The sequence below is a fragment of the Hoplias malabaricus genome, chromosome X1 (genome assembly GCF_029633855.1).
Source record: "Hoplias malabaricus isolate fHopMal1 chromosome X1, fHopMal1.hap1, whole genome shotgun sequence".
NCBI classification, from domain to species: Eukaryota; Metazoa; Chordata; class Actinopteri; order Characiformes; family Erythrinidae; genus Hoplias; species Hoplias malabaricus.
The window spans coordinates 9,405,623-9,428,724 of record NC_089818.1 but is presented as its reverse complement, the minus strand read 5'-3'; the positions used below and the strand labels follow the sequence as shown (position 1 = coordinate 9,428,724).

The window sequence follows — 23,102 nt, the reverse complement described above, 5'->3', positions numbered from 1 at the left end:
TCTCTGTGTCTGCGTGGGTTTCCTCCGGGTGACTGTCTGTGAGGAGTGTGGTGTGTTCTGCCTGTGTCTGCGTGGGTTTCCTCCGGATGCTCCGGTTTCCTCCCACAGTCCAAAAACACACACTGGTAGGTGGATTGGAGACTCAAAAAATGTGTGTGTGTGAGTGTGTGTTGCCCTGTGAAAGACTGGCGCCCTCTCCAGGGTGTATTCCTCCCCCCTTGCGCCCAATGATTCCAGGTAGGCTCTGGACCAACCGCAACCCTGAACTGGATAAGGGTTACAGATAATGAATGAATTTCCCAATGTTTTTCTAATAAAGTAGACAGTAAGTGTGTATGTAAAATTTAAGGATGAATAGATTCATTCCACAGAATACTAATATAGTACAACATAAACGTGTGTATGAAATTGTACTGCAATCATTATATTGCAGTTGAAGATGAAGCAAGCAAAGGTAGGTCACACCCTATTTGGACAGGAAACAGGAAGGTCGTGCTTCATCTTAGAAAGAGTGGGTGGCTTAGAGTGTTGTCTAGTGATACAAAGCACAACCTACTCTCCATCTGCAATCTGCTGACTCACAGCAGAGGAGCTGAACTCTGAACATCACCAATCTGCAAATCTTTAAAATGTATCAACAAACCTGGTGTCCGTCGGCCCCGATGCCCATCTGTACACACATCTGGAGAAGACACTCTGATGGATTTGGCTATAGTTTGTGTGGGCAGCAGCAGGACGAGATGGACAATGTTGCGTGGAAGCAGGAACAACACACAGTGTGTTACTGCACAGGTACGACATGAGAATACAGGAGATTCTTCATGTTTAACAAATACGTTATTTATTACTATTATGGAACATTTTATTGATCATGACAGTTATTCACATTAAAGCTAATCTCATCAATGATTTATAATGGCAATAATTAGATGTTAAAAACATATTTTGTGACTTGTCTGCCCTATTCACAATATCCTCTACTGGGTCAAAAGCTTGTGGACTCCAGTTCATTCAAAATCTCTTTAAAGATCCGGAGTATTAAAATAAAAAATCCCCCCAGCTTCCTACCATTCTGGGAAGAGATGACAGCAGATTGCTGTGGGGATTTGAGATATTCAGCAACAACAGCTTTAGTGATGCTGGATGATATGTTTAAAGTGGCTTTATTAACAGATGTTTAGGGTCGTCTCAATTTTGTACATAAAAGGTACTGTAATATGTAAGTTATGCAGTTATAAAAAGGTCTGATAATGTCATTATTACACAGATAAATAGAATATGCTCCGGTATATTCTATCTATCTGTGGTTTCTGCATTTGCCAGCATGAGCAGAAGCCTGTGGTGAAGTGCCATACTCGATCACAGCAGGCCACTGGCAAACACTCCAGAGAACTGGACAAATGGCATAACGTCATGCTGCAAAACAAACAGCCCTGTCTTTCCTCATGATGTCACAAATAATTCAGTGTGATACATGTAAAGAAAATGTAATACACCAGCTTGCATTATTCAAATGCAGAAAGATGAGCTTAAATAATAGGTCATTAATTTAAATTGCGATAATTAACAGTGGGCGGCACGGTGGCGCAGCAGGTCGTGTTGCAGTCACACAGCTCCAGGGGACGGGAGGTTGTGGGTTCGATTCCCGCTCCGGGTGACTGTCTGTCAGGAGTGTTCTCCCAGTGTCTGCATGTGTTTCCTCCGGGTGACTGTCTGTGAGGAGTGTGGTGTGTTCTCTCTGTGTCTGCGTGGGTTTCCTCCGGGTGACTGTATGTGAGGAGTGTGGTGTGTTCTCTCTGTGTCTGCATGGGTTTCCTCCGGGTGACTGTCTGTCAGAAGTGTGGTGTGTTCTCCCTGTGTCTGCGTGGGTTTCCTCCGGGTGACTGTCTGTGAGGAGTGTGGTGTGTTCCCCCTGTGTCTGCGTGGGTTTCCTCCGGGTGACTGTCTGTGAGGAGAGTGGTGTGTTCTCCCTGTGTCTGCGTGGGTTTCCTCCGGGTGACTGTCTGTGAGGAGTGTGGTGTGTTCTCCCTGTGTCTGCGTGGGTTTCCTCCGGGTGACTGTCTGTGAGGAGTGTGGTGTGTTCTCTCTGTGTCTGCGTGGGTTTCCTCTGGGTGCTCCGGTTTCCTCCCACAGTCTAAAAACACACATTAGTAGGTGGATTGGCGACTCAAAAGTGCCTGTAGGTGTGAGTGTGTGAGTGAATGTGTGTTGCCCTGTGAAGGACTGGCGCGGACTGGCGCCCCCTCCAGGGTGTATTCCTGCCTTGCGCCCAATGATTCCAGGTAGGCTCTGGACCCACTGCGACCCTGAACTGGATAAGGGTTACGGATAATGAATGAATATTTAACATTGATAACATCATTCCTGACCTTTGTCCAGCAGGTGACAGTGACCTCACCCATGGGTACTTTGAGATCAAGACAGATTCCTGCATGCATCTTGATGGACATGATTTTGAAGAAATCCATTGTGCACAGCTGGATGAAATTGACGTCTGCATGGAACCATCTCACCACACTGAGGATATCAGAGAAGACATGACAGAGGTGTCTCGCTCTGTAACAAGTCCGAGAATAAATGAGACATTAGAACAGAGTGATGAGTGTTTATGTCCAGGCAGGACTGCACATTGTAGATGGGACAACGGGGGAACAAATCAGTGTCTGCTTTTGCCTCCTATATGTTGTAATGGTCAGTATCAGTCTCACTTAGAACCATTTATAATTTTTAAACATACAGATGTTTTGTTGATGTTCTAAATGAAAATTCATGAATTAAATTGTTTGTTTGTTTGTTATTTTCTGTTTAGTGAGAGAGACACTGATCGTTGGTGTTGAAGTGGAGGTTCTAGAAGAGTTTTATGAGGATGAAGAAATCCTGCACACGGAGACAATGTGGGTATAAGAAGAAATTGTGTGAATTAAATTAAAAAAAGATTTACAGGAATGTCCAACATTACCTTAAGATTCAAGTGAGCCTCAAAAATGCTTTAAATGATTGAATGATTCACATAGACCTCTGAAGTCTGTGATTCTGTAGTGTTTGTCATATAAGGAACTCAGAGAAAAAAGCCACATGAAACATAACACTAAAATACACCACACAAACTCATAATGGTTTTGGCAGCACAGGAGCCTATAAAAGAATTTTACAGAAGCAGTTCTTTCATTATTCCTCTTAGAGAAGAACATTCTAGAAACATGAGTTCCTTATATGGGCAATATATTGTCTACAAAATTACAAAGGTTTTTGGTGCATTTTTGTCCTACTTTCTTCTATAATCTATAATCTTGTACCATATATCCCCTATATTTTTCATAATAATGTGTTTTACAAAGAGTGTGAAAAAGTTCAATAAATAGTCATAGTCCAAATGTGAATTTGAGTAGAATTCAAAACATTTCCCAGTAAATATGCTCATTTTGTTCCCATGTATCTTCATGTTCTAGGTTTGAAGGAACCCTGGAGAACAATCTGATGGATTCCACTTCATTTTGTTGTGAATAGTTGTTTTTTTAATTGATAAAAAAAAAACACGTTGTTGTTGTTATTGTTTTATTTTTGCATTCTTACACGTTGTATGGCTGCTATATTATTTTACAAACACAGGACACATTTGTTTTGTTAACGGAAAATTAATGGGTGAAATCAAATTTACTGTTGTTTCAAACGTCTGGTGACTTTTATTACGCCAAATCCATACGCTGCGTTGCCCTAGAGATGCGGGACGGAGCTCTCTTTTAAAGGAAAGCGATTTATTGGATAATTTGAGGATTTTAAGCTTCTTAAACATAAAATGGTACGTCAATTGTAAGTCAATTACTATGAGAAACGTATTTATGGCGATGGAAATTATTAATTTAGTAAGCATTTTGCTTTCTAATGGGTTGTTTTGTTTCAATGTAAAGAACTAGAGAACATAAAAGTCCCCCTATCCTAATTACAAGGCTTTGTATTACTTTAATATTAAAACCATATTCAGTGTAATACCGTTAACCTGTATGCGAAATATTTTGTATTCGAAGAGAATCTAGTTTATTTTATCATTTTGTAATTTGTCCGTTTTTAAATTGATAATTAATTTACTGATAATGAATTGCTGTCATTAAAATATACGTTATTTATAATAAACACGGTTTGACTTGAATATGTCTAAATTATTATTTATTATATTTTATTACTAGAGTTTTATTAAATTGTAGTTGTTTATTATCCTTATTTTTAGTATTGATAAAGAATACATAATTCCTGCACCGAGATTTTACAACAAAACACGTTTAAATATTTCTAAAATGTGAAATATATATTACAGTTTTTTTTCTGGAAATATGTAGCTAGATTTAAATATTTACAAAACATGATTGAAAATAATAGGGTCTCGTGCGGGTGTACGTTTCCATGGAAACGGAGCATACCATTTTTTAAACTGTGGGTAGTATGGGTTATAATATAATATAATATATTTTAGTACAATAGTGTTTCTTGTTCATGGTTCTGGTTGTGGTTTGTTTTTCATGTCAAAATTATAGCGTGATGTTCAAAATTGAGTGTTAACAATTTCTGAACTCTTTGATCCCAAATGTTTACTTAACACAACTTATGATTGCAAAATGAGGCAAAATCTCAGATGTCATTTCTTTAAATATACAAGTTCCGATCTCCCTTTTTATTGTTGCATTTCACAGAGAATGACTACGCTGTGTAATGTTAGATGTAAGCCCTGAAAGCTTTATCACTACACAGCCACATTAATGTAAAAATTTCAGCTAATTACTGAGAGATTCATATTTTATCTATAGGTTTGGCATGCTCAAAAAGTCACGGTAGCTCTTAAAGATGTCGGTTGTTTCATGAAAGTCTGAAAGTTGGTCATTTTATTTATTTATTTATTTATTTATTTATTTATTTTCAAAGGGAAATATCACAAAGTAAAAAATACGGTTGATTTAACATGTGAGCGCGGATTGATTTTACAGTATTTTTTGTAAATGTGACATAAGGTATGCAGGGAACTATTGTCGTCAGTAGTAACCAGTAAATACATTTTAATTAATAAAATAACCCGTTTCTAAAATGTTGTAATGAGATGGTGCACTACCACCTGTATTCAGGGCATACTTTCGCTACCATTGGCTAATAGGGAACACGTGGTGAACGTTTTAGCCAATAGCAGTGCAGGAAGGCGGGACTTGTTTGAATAGGGGTGCGGTAACAACACTGGTATGTCGTCGTTATTAGGACCGTACCAAACCAACACAGGAAGAGGGAGCCGTATATGAGTGTGTATGACTTCTCCTGGGCAGTAAACCGACTACCAACGATGGATAAAACAGCTGTGGTGAAGGTCGGGGCAATGGCGAGCGCCAGCCTTTGCATCCTGTTCGGCGGGGTGGTTCTAGCTCAGTATATCTTCACCAAGAAGAAAAGAGCGGGGAAGAAAACCAAAATCATCGAGATGGTGAGCACGTTGTTTCTGCTTCTGAGACCAACACCAGGCTCCGTAGAGGTCACAGATACACCCCGGAGCCTTACTGACCCAATACAGACAGCACACACCGGCTATAATTCAGCTCAGTATTATTTATAAGTACAACACTTGTTCACCCATAGCCTCCATTCTGTACATTCCTCGCGAGTGTAGAATTGTGCATTTACTTTCCCTGAACATCCACAGTTCACTTGTACGGGACCGTTTAGACCAAGCTTTCATTGTCTGTCAGGAGACTGATGTGTGTAACATGACCATTCTTAGCTGAAGCACTCCCTATGAGTTTCAGCATCTATGGGCGGGTCTTAGTGGCTATAGGCGGGGATATGTAAATACACTGGACAGGAAATCATTGTTCAGTCATTTTGGTTGCTACTGTAGATTCGTTTTCATATCGGATGGACTGAGGGGACAGTACTGAGGTGGCTGATGTTTTAAATGGAATCACAGTTTAAAAGAGTGCACTTGTCCTACTGCAAGAACTGGGAGGGGTTTTTCCAAAAGCCAGTGTGGTACAATATTCTTAGGTGGTGGTGTTGTTGTTGTTAGGGGTGTGACCATAGTACTGTGGTGGGCATGTCTATGTCTAGGCAGTCAAAAGACAAACATGGTTCAGGAGGCTTGGCTTGTGTGACATAACATATATATGAAAATACACAGAAAAACCAAACAGTCAAATCTGTTTTGAATAAAGACATAAAAGTGGCCTAGACCAGGTATGTGTCATCAGCTCATAACACTGCTCCTTTATGCTACGGTTGATTCATACTGCTTTATTGCACTGTTCATAGTCCAGCGTTACCTTTTATTGAGGCAGTGATAAGTCTTTGCTTAAAGAATGATAATCATGCATCTTCTAAGATCATAGGAGCCTGTCAAACTCTGCTTTAAAACACACAGATTCTTATTTACTTAATTGTGTTGCACTTTATTGGTCAGTAAAATATAAACTGTATAAGCGCAGCAGGTTAGTGTCGCAGTCACACAGCTCCAGGGACCTGAAGGTTGTAGGTTTGATTCCCGCTCCGGGTGACTGTCTGTGAGGAGTGTGGTGTGTTCTCCCTGTGTCTGCGTGGGTTTCCTCTGGGTGACTGTCTGTGAGGAGTGTGGTGTGTTCTCCCTGTGTCTGCGTGGGTTTCCTCCAGGTGACTGTCTGTGAGGAGTGTGGTGTGTTCTCCCTGTGTCTGCGTGGGTTTCCTCTGGGTGACTGTCTGTGAGGAGTGTGGTGTGTTCTCCCTGTGTCTGCGTGGGTTTCCTCCGGGTGACTGTCTGTGAGGAGTGTGGTGTGTTCCCCCTGTGTCTGTGTGGGTTTCCTCCGGGTGACTGTCTGTGAGGAGTGTGGTGTGTTCTCTCTGTGTGGGTTTCCTCCGGGTGACTGTCTGTGAGGAGTGTGGTGTGTTCTCCCTGTGTCTGCGTGGGTTTCCTCCAGGTGACTGTCTGTGAGGAGTGTGGTGTGTTCTCTCTGTGTCTGCGTGGGTTTCCTCCGGGTGACTGTCTGTGAGGAGTGTGGTGTGTTCTCCCTGTGTCTGCGTGGGTTTCCTCCGGGTGACTGTCTGTGAGGAGTGTGGTGTGTTCTCCCTGTGTCCTCGTGGGTTTCCTCCAGGTGACTGTCTGTGAGGAGTGTGGTGTGTTCTCTCTGTGTCTGCGTGGGTTTCCTCCGGGTGACTGTATGTGGGGAGTGTGGTGTGTTCTCCCTGTGTCTGCGTGGGTTTCCTCCGGGTGACTGTCTGTGAGGAGTGTGGTGTGTTCTCCCTGTGTATGCGTGGGTTTCCTCCGGGTGCTCCGGTTTCCTCCCACAGTCCAAAAACACACGTTGGTAGGCCCCCTCCAGGGTGTATTGCGCCCAATGATTTCAGGTAGACTCTGGACCCACCGTGACCCTGAACTGGATAAGGGTTACAGATAATGAATGAATGAAATATTCCAATGGTTTGGATGAAATTTATATTTGAAACCATCCAGAAACTGAGGATGATTGCAGTGAGAATTGTGTTGTTTTGTAAGGATTTATTATTCTCTCCTTTTGTATAAAATCATGCACGGGTTTCCTCAGTTTCAGTACAGATATGTTAAAAAATAATTAATTTTAGGATGGCTCTCAACTATGGATAATCAGCTTAGCACGTTTTCCAGTTCCACCCTGAGCATGTCACTCCTTACCTGTGGATCTGTTTAGGAAAAAGCCTCTTGAGTGTAAAATGCTTGTACAAAAGCATGTTCTTGAAGCTGGGGATTATCTGTCAGCCTCTGCAGGGGGTTTGTGGGGGCTTTACCTGCTGCTCCGCTAAAGCCAGGTCCAGAAAAAGCTCATGCAGATTTATTTCAAGCTAGGCCTGTCACCGTAGTTATATTGTCTTATCGTAAAATACACAGACATTTCCTCAATCATTTTTGCTGACCTCACGATTGCCCTTTGTGTTTAACGGACATGTTTGTTTGCACAAAAATGAGCTTGTCCAATATTTTAACTAGTTTCTGTGCTCTCTTTTACTTACATGTCATTCTGTTATTTTATATATATGTATATAATTTTTTATTTATATAATTGTTATGGTACAATTCCAATATCTGAATAATATTAATCATTAATAGCTTGTTGCTGTTTTATAGGGTTGTAATTACATTAATATATTCTTATATTATTATAATTATATCTGTGGTATTTTTTGTCACAATTATTTCTGGGACATAAAATAAACAACAAACAAATTATTATAGCGACAGGCCTGCTTACAACCGACAGGAGTGTACCAGATTTAAACATGAGCTGTATCAGGAGGGGGCGGCACGGTGGCGCAGCAGGTAGTGTCACACAGCTCCAGGGACCTGGAGGTAGTGGGTTCGATTCCCGCTCCGGGTGACTGTCTGTGAGGAGTTTGGTGTGTTCTCCCTGTGTCTGCATGGGTTTCCTCCGGGTGCTCCGGTTTCCTCCCACAGTCCAAAAATACACGTTGGTAGGTGGATTGGCGACTCAAAAGTGTCCATAGGTGTGAGTGTGTGAGTGAATGTGTGTGTCTGTGTTGCCCTGTGAAGGACTGGCGCCCCCTCCAGGGTGTATTCCCGCCTTGCGCCCAATGATTCCAGGTAGGCTCTGGACCCACCGCGACCCTGAATTGGTTTACAGATAATGAATGAATGAATGTATCAGGAGGAATTTCAGCTAATGTAATCAGGTTTCTGTGAAGATTTTCAATAATCAGTTCTGCTTCTCAGTTCTCTATACATGCACACACACAGAAACCCACGCAGACACAGGGAGAACACACCACACTCCTCACAGACAGTCACCCGGAGGAAACCCACGCAGACACAGAGAGAACACACCACACTCCTCACAGACAGTCACCTGGAGGAAACTCACACAGACACAAGGAGAACACACCACACTCCTCACAGACAGTCACCCAGAGGAAACCCACGCAGACACAGGGAGAACCCACCACACTCCTCACAGACAGTCACTCGGAGGAAACGCACACAGACACAGGGAGAACACACCACACTCCTCACAGACAGTCACCCGGAGGAAACTCACACAGACACAAGGAGAACACACCACACTCCTCACAGACAGTCACCCGGAGGAAACTCACACAGACACAAGGAGAACACACCACACTCCTCACAGACAGTCACCCAGAGGAAACCCACACAGACACAGGGAGAACACACCACACTCCTCACAGACAGTCACCCAGAGGAAACCCACACAGACACAGGGAGAACACACCACACTCCACACAGACAGTCACCCAGAGGAAACGCACACAGACACAGGGAGAACACACCACACTCCTCACAGACAGTCACCCGGAGGAAACCCACGAGGACACAGGGAGAACACACCACACTCCTCACAGACAGTCACCCGGATCGGGAATCGTGACTGGGACACTACCTGCTGCGCCACCGTGCCGCCCACATTTGGACATATTATTTACTGTTATTTTATATGTCGAATAGTTGCTTGACCTGGTTTTACTGCGTGTACTCAAGTGACCAAAAGATTAAAATGCATTAATAAAGCCTTTGTCCTCTGGTCAGTGTTCGTATGGACTCAGCTTATCTTCAGCCTCTGACAGAGATAGCTGTAAACATTATTTACTGGGAATTATTAGGCAGTTTACAGACTGTGTTAGAAACACTTGTAATTTCTAGTAAGGTGTGTTTCCAGCTTTTTCTTGTAAATTACTTTTGCAAAAAGAGTTTTAAGCAAGGGTCTCTGTTTCTGTGGAAAGAGGAAGTTACGGCTACATTCTTATCTTTGCTTCGAACCCAGCTTCTGGTTGTGACAGAGGCTTCTGTTGAGCAGCTATGAGGTTGAGCTGCTCTGAATGGACTTGTTTTTAAAGAATTTAGTGCTTTACCTTGTAATTCATTATCACCATTATCACAAAAGTCAATGCTTTGCTGCTTGGGTCTTGTGGAAGAGATATGTTCACAGAAGGTCTGCAGAAGCTTGAAAGTATGACGATAATGAACGGCATGCCTCAGCAGTGGAGTTGCGGAATGCACTTTGTTGGAAATCAGGTCAGCAAGCACCGGCCAGGGCGTCTCAGCCTTCTAATTGTGTGCCGGAGGCCTGGCTGTGCTCTGTGTGCTTCAAAAAGCTGATGTACATATTGTTGTAACTTGTGTTTACATGTTGTGACAAATATGAACCAATACTTCAGTTTATGGGACACGGTTGACAGAGAAGAGGCAAACAAGAATAGGGCTAGGGGTGAACGAATGGGGTTAAGGGATCGTTGGCTTCTGAAATCACAGTTCTGTAATGAAAGATGACAGATATCCACCTCCTTATAGAGAAGAGAATGTAGTGTACCTTTAGGGAACTCAGCTGAACTTTAGCACCACTGCGAGTACATTTAGGGGCAGTATTGTTTTTTTTTCCTGAAAGTGTCAGACAAAAGAAAGGGGTTCTTTCTATTGTTACAGTGTCAAGCCTTTTACAATAGAACAAAGGTTTTCGGTGCCGTATGTAACCCCTTTCATATAGTTACTATAAATAACCAACTACAGCACACAATCTAAATAATCCTTTCACTGTGCAAAGCGTTCTTTAATGTGTTCAGGGTTCTATTTAGAACCATTTTTTTTTTACTAAAGAACTAATACATTTTAATCGTGGATTGACCAATAGCTAGAAAGATCATTACCTAGTTCTTTTGCTCTAAAATTGTTAAGACAATATTGTGTTGATCACTGCCAGCCATCGCTGGAGATATTACTATTATATTGCTTTGTTACACACCACTATGTAAGGATTTCTACACAGGCTGGGTCATGGCTGGGTCCAGTATATGGTGTTCACTCCAATGATTGGCGACTCAAAAGTGACCGTAGGTGTGAGTGTGTGTCACCCTGTGAAGGACTGGCGCCCCCTCCAGGGTGTGTTCCCACCTTGCGCCCAGTGATTCTGGGCAGGCTCTGGACCCACCACAACATAATATAAAAGATAATGGACGGATGGATATATGGTGTTCACTGGTGATATATGGATAAATGATGTTTCAGCAGCATTGAATCCATTGGGAAATATGTTTGCTTTGACACTGCAGAGACATTCTTGACAGCAATTAGGAAATGTCTGCCGTAGCGCGCTCTGTGCATTCTTGACTTTGGTGGGACTTTAGTAGTTGGGTTCGTACAGTGATAAGATTTAGCAGAATCAAATAAAAGCTAAACCACGGTAGCCACCTCATTGAACTGTGACCTTCTGAACCCTGGCATTCCACAAATGCACAGGGTAAACACACACACACACTCCATAGAGAACATCAGATGCTGATTGACAGATGATTATTTTTAAAGGAATATATTATGATGTGCACGTTAATTAGGGGATAAAGAGCTTACAAACACACACTTAATTAGATCAATCCAGTCAGTTTCTAGTGATCAATCAGAAACCATGCCCGCCCCCTCGTCAGTGTGTCTCCAATCACAGCGCTAGATGTGACAGCGCAAAGACAAAGTTAATCCGTTTAAAAACAGATACAACGAGCAGTGGGAAATAGGAGCACTGTGTAAAAACGGAGAAAACAACAATAGAAACTAAAGAGATCAGAGCTAAAGCGACTAAAAAAACGAACTTTTGCTGCTGTGCACTTGGCTCGGGGTGAACAGCGAGCAGCTTATTATCGTTAAAAGGAACAGACGCTTAAAGACGCCTTTCTGAATAGGGTTGTTTAAACGGGAAAGAATGCTGCTGTAAGGTTTGATCCTTGTGGTGTTTTGATCAAAGCAGGTCAGATGTTTTATCAAAACCAGAACTGTGCTCCCTTATGGAAAAGGTGGGGGTGTGTGGGGGGGTGTTTCCTTTAAAGCTGAGGACAGAGATTTATGTGTGAGATGAGCTAAGCACTTACTATGAAAAGACCAAAAAAAAAACAATGTAGGCCAACTACACCGCTCGGTATGTGTCAGTAGGCCAACATAATAGACTGTTGTACATGTTTCAGTTCAGCCTCATAATAGTGCCCCTGTGTTTCTGACTGCCTTCGTGTCAGTAGTAGTGCAGTGTACTTGAAAGATGAAAGGTCTAAATACCTCTGATAGCACAGTTACTCTGTGCCTTTTAGCAGATTGAAATAATAGACTGTTCTGTATGTGTCAGTGTTCCAAAATAATATATGAATATATTACAATATAAACAAAACCCTTCTGAACATGTTTCAGTGGTTTTAACCGTTCACTGCCCTGTTTATTAGGGATGTAGTACAGAATGGATTCAGGAGATCAGAGCTGCGGTCTTCTTTGTGTTTCATCTGGCATCTCCATCTCTGAGAAGTGTGTGTATTGTCAATGTTTGTTTTATTGTGTTTATGTCTCGTGTGCTTGTCTCACCGGCCTCTCTGAGAGGGGTGGGGATTATCTGTAATCTATTTTGAGGTTACGCCCTCTCTGTGGCTGAGCTATATAAGCCTGCGTTTGACAGGCATATCTTTCTTCTCTTGTTTTTCTCAAAGCCGTGAGGACACACTGGAGAGGTAAGCTATAAAACAACTGGTCAGAGACGGGGAGAACAGGGGCACAAATGTATTGATGGGGTTCAAATGGTGTTTAAGGCATTTTACGACCGTTTTTGACGTTGTAGAGTTGTAATTGTGCAATGATTGTACCTACAGATTTCCAATGTTTGCTAAAACCTAATAATAGGGAAAGCATATCAAAGACAAATATTTACCTCCAAAATATTACCTTTACAGGAGAATGAGTGGGAAAAAAACTTCTTAAATTTCAGTGGAAATCAATGTTAAAATAAATGTTGGAGCATTTCAAATTGGTCACTTCTTCATTATTTTTTTTTCCCCTTTCCTTTGGAGAGTGAGGATATTAGCAATGTGTATGTGAGAATTTACTTACGCAAAACTAACAGTCTTGATTACATTACATATAGCAACTGTATCTCCTTCCAAACAAACCAAGGGCTTATAAGGGAAAGGTCGTCCTGTCCAAGTCCATTAAGCTTCCCAATACCTTTCCACAGAATTACAAAGGCTTTCAGGGAAAGCTGCTAATCCTCCTTTCATCATTGTCAGTGATTGTTCTGTTGTTTGAACTGTGGTACTTTTTACTGATCCAATCAACAGCCTCAAGCATCTGCTGTATTTTCTAGTGTTTTCTGTTGTTTTGCTGTTACAGTTAGTTATAAATACAGTATTCGAAATGTTGACCAGTGTTTAAGGTCATTTAAGGTCAAATGCACTCATTATTTATAGCTTTGCCGGAAAAAACAAAACTGTTTTACTGTGTTTCATCACAATTTGCAGGCTGTTTATTTGTTTACTTGTTGGTTATGCACACAAACATATGTCAAGGTCACTCTCTTAAAATACACCTGCTCTGATTACCACCTGGAATGTTTGAGTCAGGCTTCAGTGTATTTTTAAAGCATGCTTTGACTTTTCCATAGCACCCAGGAGTTCAGCTGGGTGTCAGAATTCAACACATTTACCAAACACAGTACTCCAGTCTTAAAACAGAAAAACATTAAATAGATGCAGAGTGGCTGCAAAAAACGGACTGCTGATTGGCTGCCCAAATTAATTTTTGTATGCTATATATGTTACTGAGTGGATTTAGGGCAGGTTTTATATAGGAATAGGTTTCAGAGTCAAGATTTCTGTGGTGTTGTAATCACAGGCTAAAGCTCAAGACCCTCAGCGTCAACAGTGAATGAAGTAAACAATAGCAAACTTTTCCAGTCCACCTTAATTAGTGCAGACAGACTCAGCTGCATCGTTTAAGGTGGGACAGAAAATTCATAAAAGCTGCTGACAAATATGAAACCCACTGAAACAGACAAAGAACAAATGGTTAGTTTTGCGAACATGGCATTTTTATTGAGTGTTATGTTGTATATTTGAGTTACAATTTATAAACATCTAATAATAATAATTGAATCATTTATATAAGCAATCATATACACACTTGTTTTGCAAAGTCATGCTTGTTTTCTGTTTCGTTTCATTACAAACACTTAAACATATTCGTGAAATATATCTTACTAGTCACGTGTAATTAGTCCTGGATTTAAAATGTGTCATTACCTGGCCGGTTGTGTTCCTCCACCATGGGCTTTGAATGGTGCTCCTGTCCACTCTGACCCTGTGGCCGGTGTTTGAGAGGGACCAGGCTGCCTGTGAGCCCAGGGTTTGTTTGGGTTCTCCTGTCTTATATCACAAGCCAAACAGCAGCTGTTGCTTGCAGCCTTTGTGTGTGTGTGTGTGTGTGGTTTAGAAATAGTTTAGGTCATATTTCTTAGCAGTCCAATGTCAGCCCCTTTTAAAGGCCCCCTTCCTCTACAGTGAGTGTCAATTATCAGGAAACCACAGTTATGTCCTCATTACATCATGAAGAAGGCAGAGCCATGACCATATAAGGGCACGACCAGTCTTTATATGGGAGTGAAGAGTACAGTTCAAAAGTTTGGATTCACAGTTTTTAAAACTGTAAAATGTGTTTGTTGGAGATTAACGTGCTTTTCATTCTGTGAATATTTAAATATTTTGACTCATATTGATTCTAATTTTATATTTGAATTTTCCCATTGTTATCTCTACAATCATTAACCACATCATTTTTGATTAGCCTTGTATAATTATTTTTGAATGCCATGATGTTTAAATCTAGCTCCTGTAACAGGGCATATACAATTATGATTTTGTAGTTAATATTTAACACCATAACAACAGATTCATACATTTATTTGTACACGTATTTATTTTGTGTGTGATCCACATCTAATAAATGTGTTTTTTTTTTCTTTGTAGATGCCTGAATTTGAAAAGAGCACGGTCCATATCCGAGACCCAGAGCGGGTGGAGCAAATCATCTGTAGAATGATCCATGGTGGAGCTTCCAAACTACAGGTGAGAGAGAGAGACACACACAGAGAGAGAGAGAGAGAGAGAGAGAGAGACAGACAGACACACAGAGAGAGAGACAGACGGACACATAGATAGATAGAGAGACAGAGATGGAGATAGATACAGAGAGAGAGAGACACACACACACACACACACACTCAGAGAGAAATTCAGACATTCAGATGATCTGATCTTGATTGTACACACTAATACAAGACAGTTTTTTATGAGATGTCTGATTTCACCATCCTTAGGAGCAAAGCTGACCCTGTCCCTCTAGAAAGAAACACTTCTGTCCAAACTACTCTGAATGACTTTGATTCCACTTAATGATTAAATTACGTACAGGAACCTGGGTTCAGGATGTCATTTCTGGTGTAAAGTCATTTAATAATGGAAGACTCTCCTTTCAGATCATCACAGATTTTGACATGACCTTAAGCAAATTTGCCATCAATGGAAAACGCTGCCCCACATGCCACAGTGAGTAACATTCCCTGAGTAACATTCTTGTTTTTAAAGCACCCTGTAGCACCGACTGACCCTGTTTGTCTTTCTCAGATGTTATTGACAACTGTAAGCTGGTCACGGACGACTGCAGGAAGAAAGTATGCTGTCCTTGTTCTTATATTGCAGTAATATACACAGCTGTGTTTTGTGTCAAAGCATGAAATGCATTAACGTTGACATTGTTTCAACAGCTGTACCATCTAAGGGATACCTACTATCCTATAGAGATAGACCCACAGCTGACCATGGAGGAGAAGTACCCATTCATGGTGGAGTGGTGAGTGTGCATATTTAGTTTTAGAGGCTGTGAATACTCACAATACTCACACTCACAATACTAACCATAATTATTACGTTCATTACTGTGGCTTTAAATATATCCCAGCAGGCATCAGTTAAGTTAAATAATGTCAGTTAATGTATGTCAGTATGTTTCTCTCTGTCTTAGCCTCAGTAGCTGTGGACGAAGCAGTGAATAATTTACTTTTTCTGGTGTTTCCTTGCAGGTATTTTAAGTCTCACTCTTTACTGGTGGAGCAGCGATTGGAGAGAGAGAAACTCCCTGAGGTTGTGAGGGAATCAGATGTTTGCCTGAGGTGTGTTTTTCATGATCATTCATTCATTTATTCAAAATATTGTTTAATGAATTTTATAGAAATACATATGTATTAATTTTCAATCTTAAACCCTGTAAACTTTTAGGACCTGTGTGTTTGCCAGGACCTAACTGCCTAAATTACACATCAGTGCCATAATACCGTGTTTCCCCGATAGTAAGACACCCCCGATACTAAGACGCAGTGTGGGTTTTAGGGGGGTCGGCTAATGTAAGACGTACCCCGAAAGTAAGACATAGTAAACTGTACGTTGGAAAAATATAAGCCATAGTACCGGTACCTTTTGCTGCATTAACTGCGGGATGCGGACGGATCTGGAGCGGAATGAGCGGAGGGATGTGGAGGCCGCGGGAGCAGCAGTAATGTTGTCCGTGGTCCAACACGCAGCCTCAGTGCCCTCATGTGCAGCCGCTGGTGGCCGCTCTGATTGGCATGGCCATGGTTGTCATGGAATAAATCTGTTTTATCTTCCAGTATAACATATTCAAACTGTTCGTTCTTACCGTTTTTCATTGTTTTACATGTTATACATGGAAATACCGTCATGATACGGTTGTAACAAGACATTCTTGGCACTTGCTTTTATAAAACTGTTTTATGGTGAATACCATACTGTTCAGGTTGTTAATAAATGTTAATTTTATGGTTAAAACAAAAATCGACATTTTTTACCAATATAAGACATACCCCGAAAGTAAGACATAGTGGGACTTTCGGGGGTAAAAAGAATGTAAGACACTGTCTTACTTTCGGGGAAACACGGTAGTTACTGATTGATAGTAGTTATTTATTAATAGTGGTTACATAATAGTAAATATTGAAATTAATATCTGAACATTAATCACTAGAGCTAGTGGAATTTGAACTTTCCTTACAGTGACTGAAGACAAATACACCTGTGCAGATATGCAGAGTTCAGCATGAGTTTGAAAACCATTCATTCATTCATTATCTGTAAGCGCTTATCCAGTTCAGGGTTGCAGTGGGTCCAGAGACTACCTGGAATCATTGGGCGCAAGGCAGGAATACACCCTGGAGGGAGCGCCAGTCCTTCACAGGGCAACACACACTCACACATTCACTCACACCTACAGACACTTTTGAGTTGCCAATCCACCTATCAACGTGTGTTTTTGGACTGTGGGAGGAAACCGGAGCACCCGGAGGAAACCCACGCAGACACCAGGAGAACACACCACGCTCGTCACAGACAATCACCCGGAGGAAACCCACGCAGACACAGAGAGAACACACCACACTCCTCACAGACAGTCACCCGGAGTAAACCCACACGGACACAGGGAGAACACACCACACTCCTCAGTCACCCGGAGGAAACCCACACAGACACAGAGAGAACACACCACTCTCTTCACAGACAGTCACCCGGAGGAAACCCACGCGGACACAGAGAGAACACACCACACTCCTCACAGTCACCCAGAGGAAACCCACGCGGACACAGGGAGAACACACCACACTCCTCACAGACAGTCAGCCGGAGGAAACCCACACAGAGAGAACACACCACTCTCTTCACAGACAGTCACCCGGAGGAAACCCACGCGGACACAGGGAGAACACACCACACTCCTCACCGACAGTCAGCCGGAGGAAACCCACGCCGACACAGAGAGAACACACCACACTCCTCACAGACAGTTACCCGGAGTAAACCCACGCGGACACAGGGAGAACACACCACTCTCTTCACAGACAGTCACCCGGAGGAAACCCACGCAGACACAGAGAGAACACACCACACAGTCACCCGGAGGAAACCCACGCGGACACAGAAAGAACACACCACACTCCTCACAGTCACCCAGAGGAAACCCACGCGGACACAGGGAGAACACACCACTTTCCTCACAGACAGTCACCCGGAGGAAACCCACACAGAGAGAACACACCACTCTCTTCACAGACAGTCACCCGGAGGAAACCCACGCGGACACAGGGAGAACACACCACTCTCTTCACAGACAGTCACCCGGAGGAAACCCACGCAGACACAGAGAGAACACACCACACAGTCACCCGGAAGAAACCCACGCGGACACAGAGAGAACACATTACACTGCTCACAGTCACCCGGAGGGGACCCACGCCGACACAGAGAGAACACATTACACTCCTCACCGACAGTCAGCCGGAGGAAACCCACGCAGACACAGAGAGAACACACCACACTCCTCACAGACAGTCACCCGGAGGAAACCCACGCGGACACAGGGAGAACACACCACTTTCCTCACAGACAGTCACCCAGAGGCAACCCATGCAGACACAGTGAGAACACACCACACTCCTCAGAAACAGTCACCCGGAGGAAACCCACGCGAACACAGGGAGAATACACCACACTCCTCACAGTCACCCAGAGGGGACCCACGCCGACAGAGAGCACACACCACACTCCTCAGAGACAGTCACCCGGAGGAAACTCATGCAGACACAGAGAGAACACACCACATTCCTCAGAGACAGTCACCCGGAGGAAACCCACGCGGACACAAAAAGAACACACCACACTCCTCACAGACAGTCACCCGGAGGAATCCCACACGGACACACGGAGAACACACCACACTCCTCACAGACAGTCACCCGGAGGAAACCCACGCGGAAACAGGGAGAACACACCACTTTCCTCACAGACAGTCACCCGGAGGAAACCCACGCAGACGCAGAGAACACACCACACTCCTCAGAGACAGTCACCCGGAGGGATCCCAGACAGACACAGAGAGAACACACCACTCTCTTCACAGACAGTCACGCAGAGGAAACCCACATGGACACAGGGAGAACACACCACACTACTCACAGTCACCTGGAGGAAACCCACGCGGACACAGGGAGAACACATTACACTCCTCACCGACAGTCAGCCGGAGGAAACCCATGCAGACACAGAGAGAACGCACCACACTCCTCACAGACAGTAAACCCACGCGGACACAGGGAGAACACACCACACTCCTCACAGACAGTCACCCGGAGGAAACCCACGCAGACCCAGGGAGAACACACCACACTCCTCACACACAGTCACACGGATTAAACCCACGCGGACACAGGGAGAACACACCACACTCCTCACAGACAGTCACCCGGAGGAATCCCACACAGACACAGAGAGAACACACCACACTCCTCACAGTCACCCGGAGGAAACCCATGCGGACACAGGGAGAACACACCACACTCCTCACCTACAGTCAGCCGGAGGAAACCCACGCAGACACAGAGAGAACACACCACACTCCTCACAGACAGTCACCTGGAGGAAACCCACGCGGACACAAAGAGAACACACCACACTCCTCAAAGTCACTTGGAGTGAACCCATGCGGACATAGAGAACACACCACACAGACAGTCACCCGGAGGAATCCCATGCGGACACAGAGAGAACACACCACACTCCTCACAGTCAACCGGAGGAATCCCACGCGGACACAGAGAACACACCACACTCCTCACAGACAGTCACCCGGAGGAAACCCACACGGACACAGAGAGAACACACCACACTCCTCACAGTCACCCGGAGGAAACCCATGCGGACACAGGGAGAACACACCACACTCCTCACCTACAGTCAGCCGGAGGAAACCCACGCAGACACAGAGAGAACACACCACACTCCTCACAGACAGTCACCTGGAGGAAACCCACGCGGACACAAAGAGAACACACCACACTCCTCAAAGTCACTTGGAGTGAACCCATGCGGACATAGAGAACACACCACACTCCTCACAGACAGTCACCCGGAGGAAACCCACGCGGACACAGAGAGAACACACCACACTCCTCACAGTCAACCGGAGGAATCCCACGCGGACACAGAGAGAACACACCACACTCCTCACAGACAGTCACCCGGAGGAAACCCACGCGGACACAGAGAGAACACACCACACTCCTCACAGTCAACCGGAGGAATCCCACGCGGACACAGAGAGAACACACCACACTCCTCACAGACAGTCACCCGGAGGAAACCCACACGGACACAGAGAGAACACACCACACTCCTCACAGACAGTCACCCAGAGCGGGACTTGAACCCACAACCTCCAGGACCCTGGAGCTGTGACTGCGACACCTACCTGCTGCACCACCACCATGCCGCCTAGTTTGAAAACCACAAAGGAAAAATGCATAGTTTGATTTGTCACATAACTCTTAGTTCACTTCATGTTCAAACTGCATAAAGCTCCTGGATTGTAGATGTTCAGTGTGTTTAAATACCTGCTGCAGGGAGGGATACGAGCAGTTCTTTGATCGGCTTCATGAGCACAAGGTTCCCGTGTTCGTCTTCTCCGCGGGACTGGGGGATGTCTTGGAGGAGGTCATCAGACAGGCTGGAGTCTACTACCCCAACATCAAAGTCGTCTCCAACTTCATGGACTTTGACGAGAATGTGAGTATCAAGCATTCTCAGCGTCCCTCTCTTGGTGGACTACATACATTTTTTGGGCAAACGTTGATGAACATCTGCTCATCCAATATTTCATCTGAAGTGAAAGGCATTAATGAAACGTGACGCTCTGGAGCAGCTACACATGAGCCCAAGGTCACCATGCCCAGTACCAAGTGTCAGCTAGTGGGGTGTAAAGCCCCCATGCAGTGAGCACTGGAGCAGTGGAACTGTATTTTCTGAAGTGATGGAATACCAGCACCTTTGGGGTGAGCTGTTAGTAGTTTCTCTTGACCCAGAACTATTCACGCAACCTCATAATGTCCTCACGGTTGAATGTCATCACAGAGATGTTCCTACATCTCAGAGGAGCAGGTGCTGTTACTGCAGCACTAGGGATTAAACTCCCTATTCACAAACACTTAAATACACACACACAGTGTAATTGTAACCAGAATGCCTTACGTGAAGGGTGGCGGTTGTGTGCTGACTCTAAGTGCTCTTGTTCGGCAGGGCATTTTGAAAGGCTTTAAAGGCGAGCTGATCCATGTGTACAACAAGCATGATGGAGCCCTGAGGAACACAGAGTATTTTAAACAGCTGAAGGATAACGGCAACATCATCCTCCTGGGGGACTCTCTGGGAGACCTCACAATGGCGGACGGTGTCCCGAACGTGGATAATATTCTCAAAATTGGCTTTCTCAATGATAAGGTCATTAATTTTTTCTCTCTCTCTCTCTCTGTTGTTAATTGGTAGGTGATGCTTCTGATAAAGGAAGGGATGAGTACTGCTTGTAATTAAGGTGGAAGTGAACATCTTACTGATAAAGTGGGCACTAGGAGAACACACGTCCACACAGTTATAGTCTGAACAGCATTGATATTCAGGACTGTGTAAAAGTTTAAGATTTTAATTTAATAATAATAAAAATTAGAATAAGAGCTCACTTCATTGCTCCATTTCAGTTTTGTCCTAGAATTATACATAGAACTGGCCTGTAACTACTTGACCCATCACTGCATCCTGTTACTATTTTCTTATCCTCCCTGCTTTAGCTGTTTTACTAGAAGTATGTGTTGTCTCTACAGGTGGAGGAGAGTTTGGAGAAATACATGGACTCTTATGATATTGTTCTGGTGAAGGATGAAACCCTTGAAGTGCCCAATTCCATTTTACAGAAGATTTTATGATTGAAAAGACTCACAGCCAGACGTCACCGGATTAACACCAGCTCTGTGGGGGCCGTCTGCCACGTCAAGCACACACAAGCCATACACACCTCACGCCACTCACGTCTTTTAAACTCGTTGTCCCCTAAATGAACGATTGAAACATCCAACATGTCCCCGTGTCGGTTCTGCATTTTCTTCACTTCCTATCACCCTTGGTAAACAAAAACATAGAAGGAGTTTATATAGAGAGAGTGAACTTATTCAATTTGCACATTCTTATAAATGTGAATGTTCATTATTTTTATATTCTAAGGTTTATATTCAGTGGACAAATTTTGCAATAATACCTGGGATGGTGGCAGATCATGGTGATGGTTAACATGGGCCCTGCTAGCGTTTTTAACTTGTTTTATGGGAGTCATATCCTCCTTTTTTAAATAAAAATGGGCTGACAGCCGGGCCTAACCATGCACGTCTCCGGCTGTGTCCGAAACCTTCGGATTCACAACTGATGACCAAAAAGTACCTGATTTATACACTACACAGAGTGAAAATTCAACGTGTGCGAACCCTGGGCACTTGGGCTGGGCATGCGTTGGACTCCTGTGCTTTTACCTCTTACGTATTTTAAGTCTTGTAAAAATGGTAACACATATTATGGTCTTTGTGTCACTTTATGTTTTAAAAGGCATGGTACTGTGTAAATTTGCAGGCACTTTATTTCAGCACATCAGTTCACGGACGCGGTAATAGCAAAGTGTCCAGAAGGTTCCACACGGACTTGAACAGGTTTCTAAGCTGATTACATGCACTATGTTTACAAATAAGTGTGTAATACGTAGTACCTGATTTCGGACACAGCCTGGGTTTCCATCTGTCAGTCAGGTCGGTACGTGAGAAGCGTTTGTGGAAAAAAGAAAACACATGGATATTATTCCATAGCAATACAATATTTTAAATGAAACAAAGTTAATGAATGTACTGTGAGTTTTGTGTCAGACAGAAGTTTCTTTTTGAGGTGCAGTTACAAACTTGGGCCTGTTTTCTGTGTTTGCAGTTATACTACCTCTAACAGTGCACCAAAAAATGCCGACATGGCTTTTATCCGTTGTCAGAAATTGTAGCATTTTCCAAGGCACTGTTTATTTTTGTTTGTTTTTGTTAGTTTTTTAAAGCTATCACTTGTGAGGTGGACTTGCCTGTATCAGTTTGCACTACCCTCATCTTTGTTCAAGTTTTAAGTCTTGCTGTATATGTGCTACTCATTTGCATGCTGCCTTTTTTTTTTTTTGTCCATAAAATGAAATGAAGAGGAGTAAATAAATGTCAGTGACAAGCACTTTTCATTAATCATGCATGGTTTGGAGACCTTAGGGAGACATTTTAAATACTGGGGCTATATATATATATATATATATATATATATATATATATATATATAGCTGCTGCATGAACAAAAATATTGTCTTTAAAAAGTGATTTTACAGGAGGGAAAGGAACAATCTC

At 43.3% G+C, this 23,102-nt stretch overlaps 1 protein-coding gene across 3 annotated transcripts; it reads left to right on the top strand.

Moving 5' to 3' along the window:
* The first annotated feature begins 649 nt into the window (after positions 1–649).
* On the top strand, positions 650–22,921 carry nt5c3a (5'-nucleotidase, cytosolic IIIA). 3 transcript variants are annotated; one of them, XM_066652164.1, is made up of 13 exons: positions 650–792; positions 2,383–2,691; positions 2,810–2,894; positions 3,450–3,799; positions 5,239–5,458; positions 14,767–14,865; positions 15,276–15,345; positions 15,424–15,470; positions 15,564–15,649; positions 15,879–15,968; positions 20,262–20,424; positions 20,935–21,135; positions 21,513–22,921. In XM_066652164.1, the coding sequence occupies exons 5-13, from the start codon at positions 5,276–5,278 to the stop codon at positions 21,612–21,614; spliced, it is 1,041 nt and encodes a 346-aa protein (XP_066508261.1). In that variant the 5' UTR covers positions 650–792; positions 2,383–2,691; positions 2,810–2,894; positions 3,450–3,799; positions 5,239–5,275; the 3' UTR covers positions 21,615–22,921. The 3 variants fall into 3 exon arrangements, with proteins under 3 accessions (XP_066508261.1, XP_066508262.1, XP_066508263.1); XM_066652165.1 differs by having other exon boundaries at positions 705–792; positions 2,380–2,691; XM_066652166.1 differs by lacking the exons at positions 650–792; positions 5,239–5,458.
* The last annotated feature ends 181 nt before the right edge of the window (positions 22,922–23,102 follow it).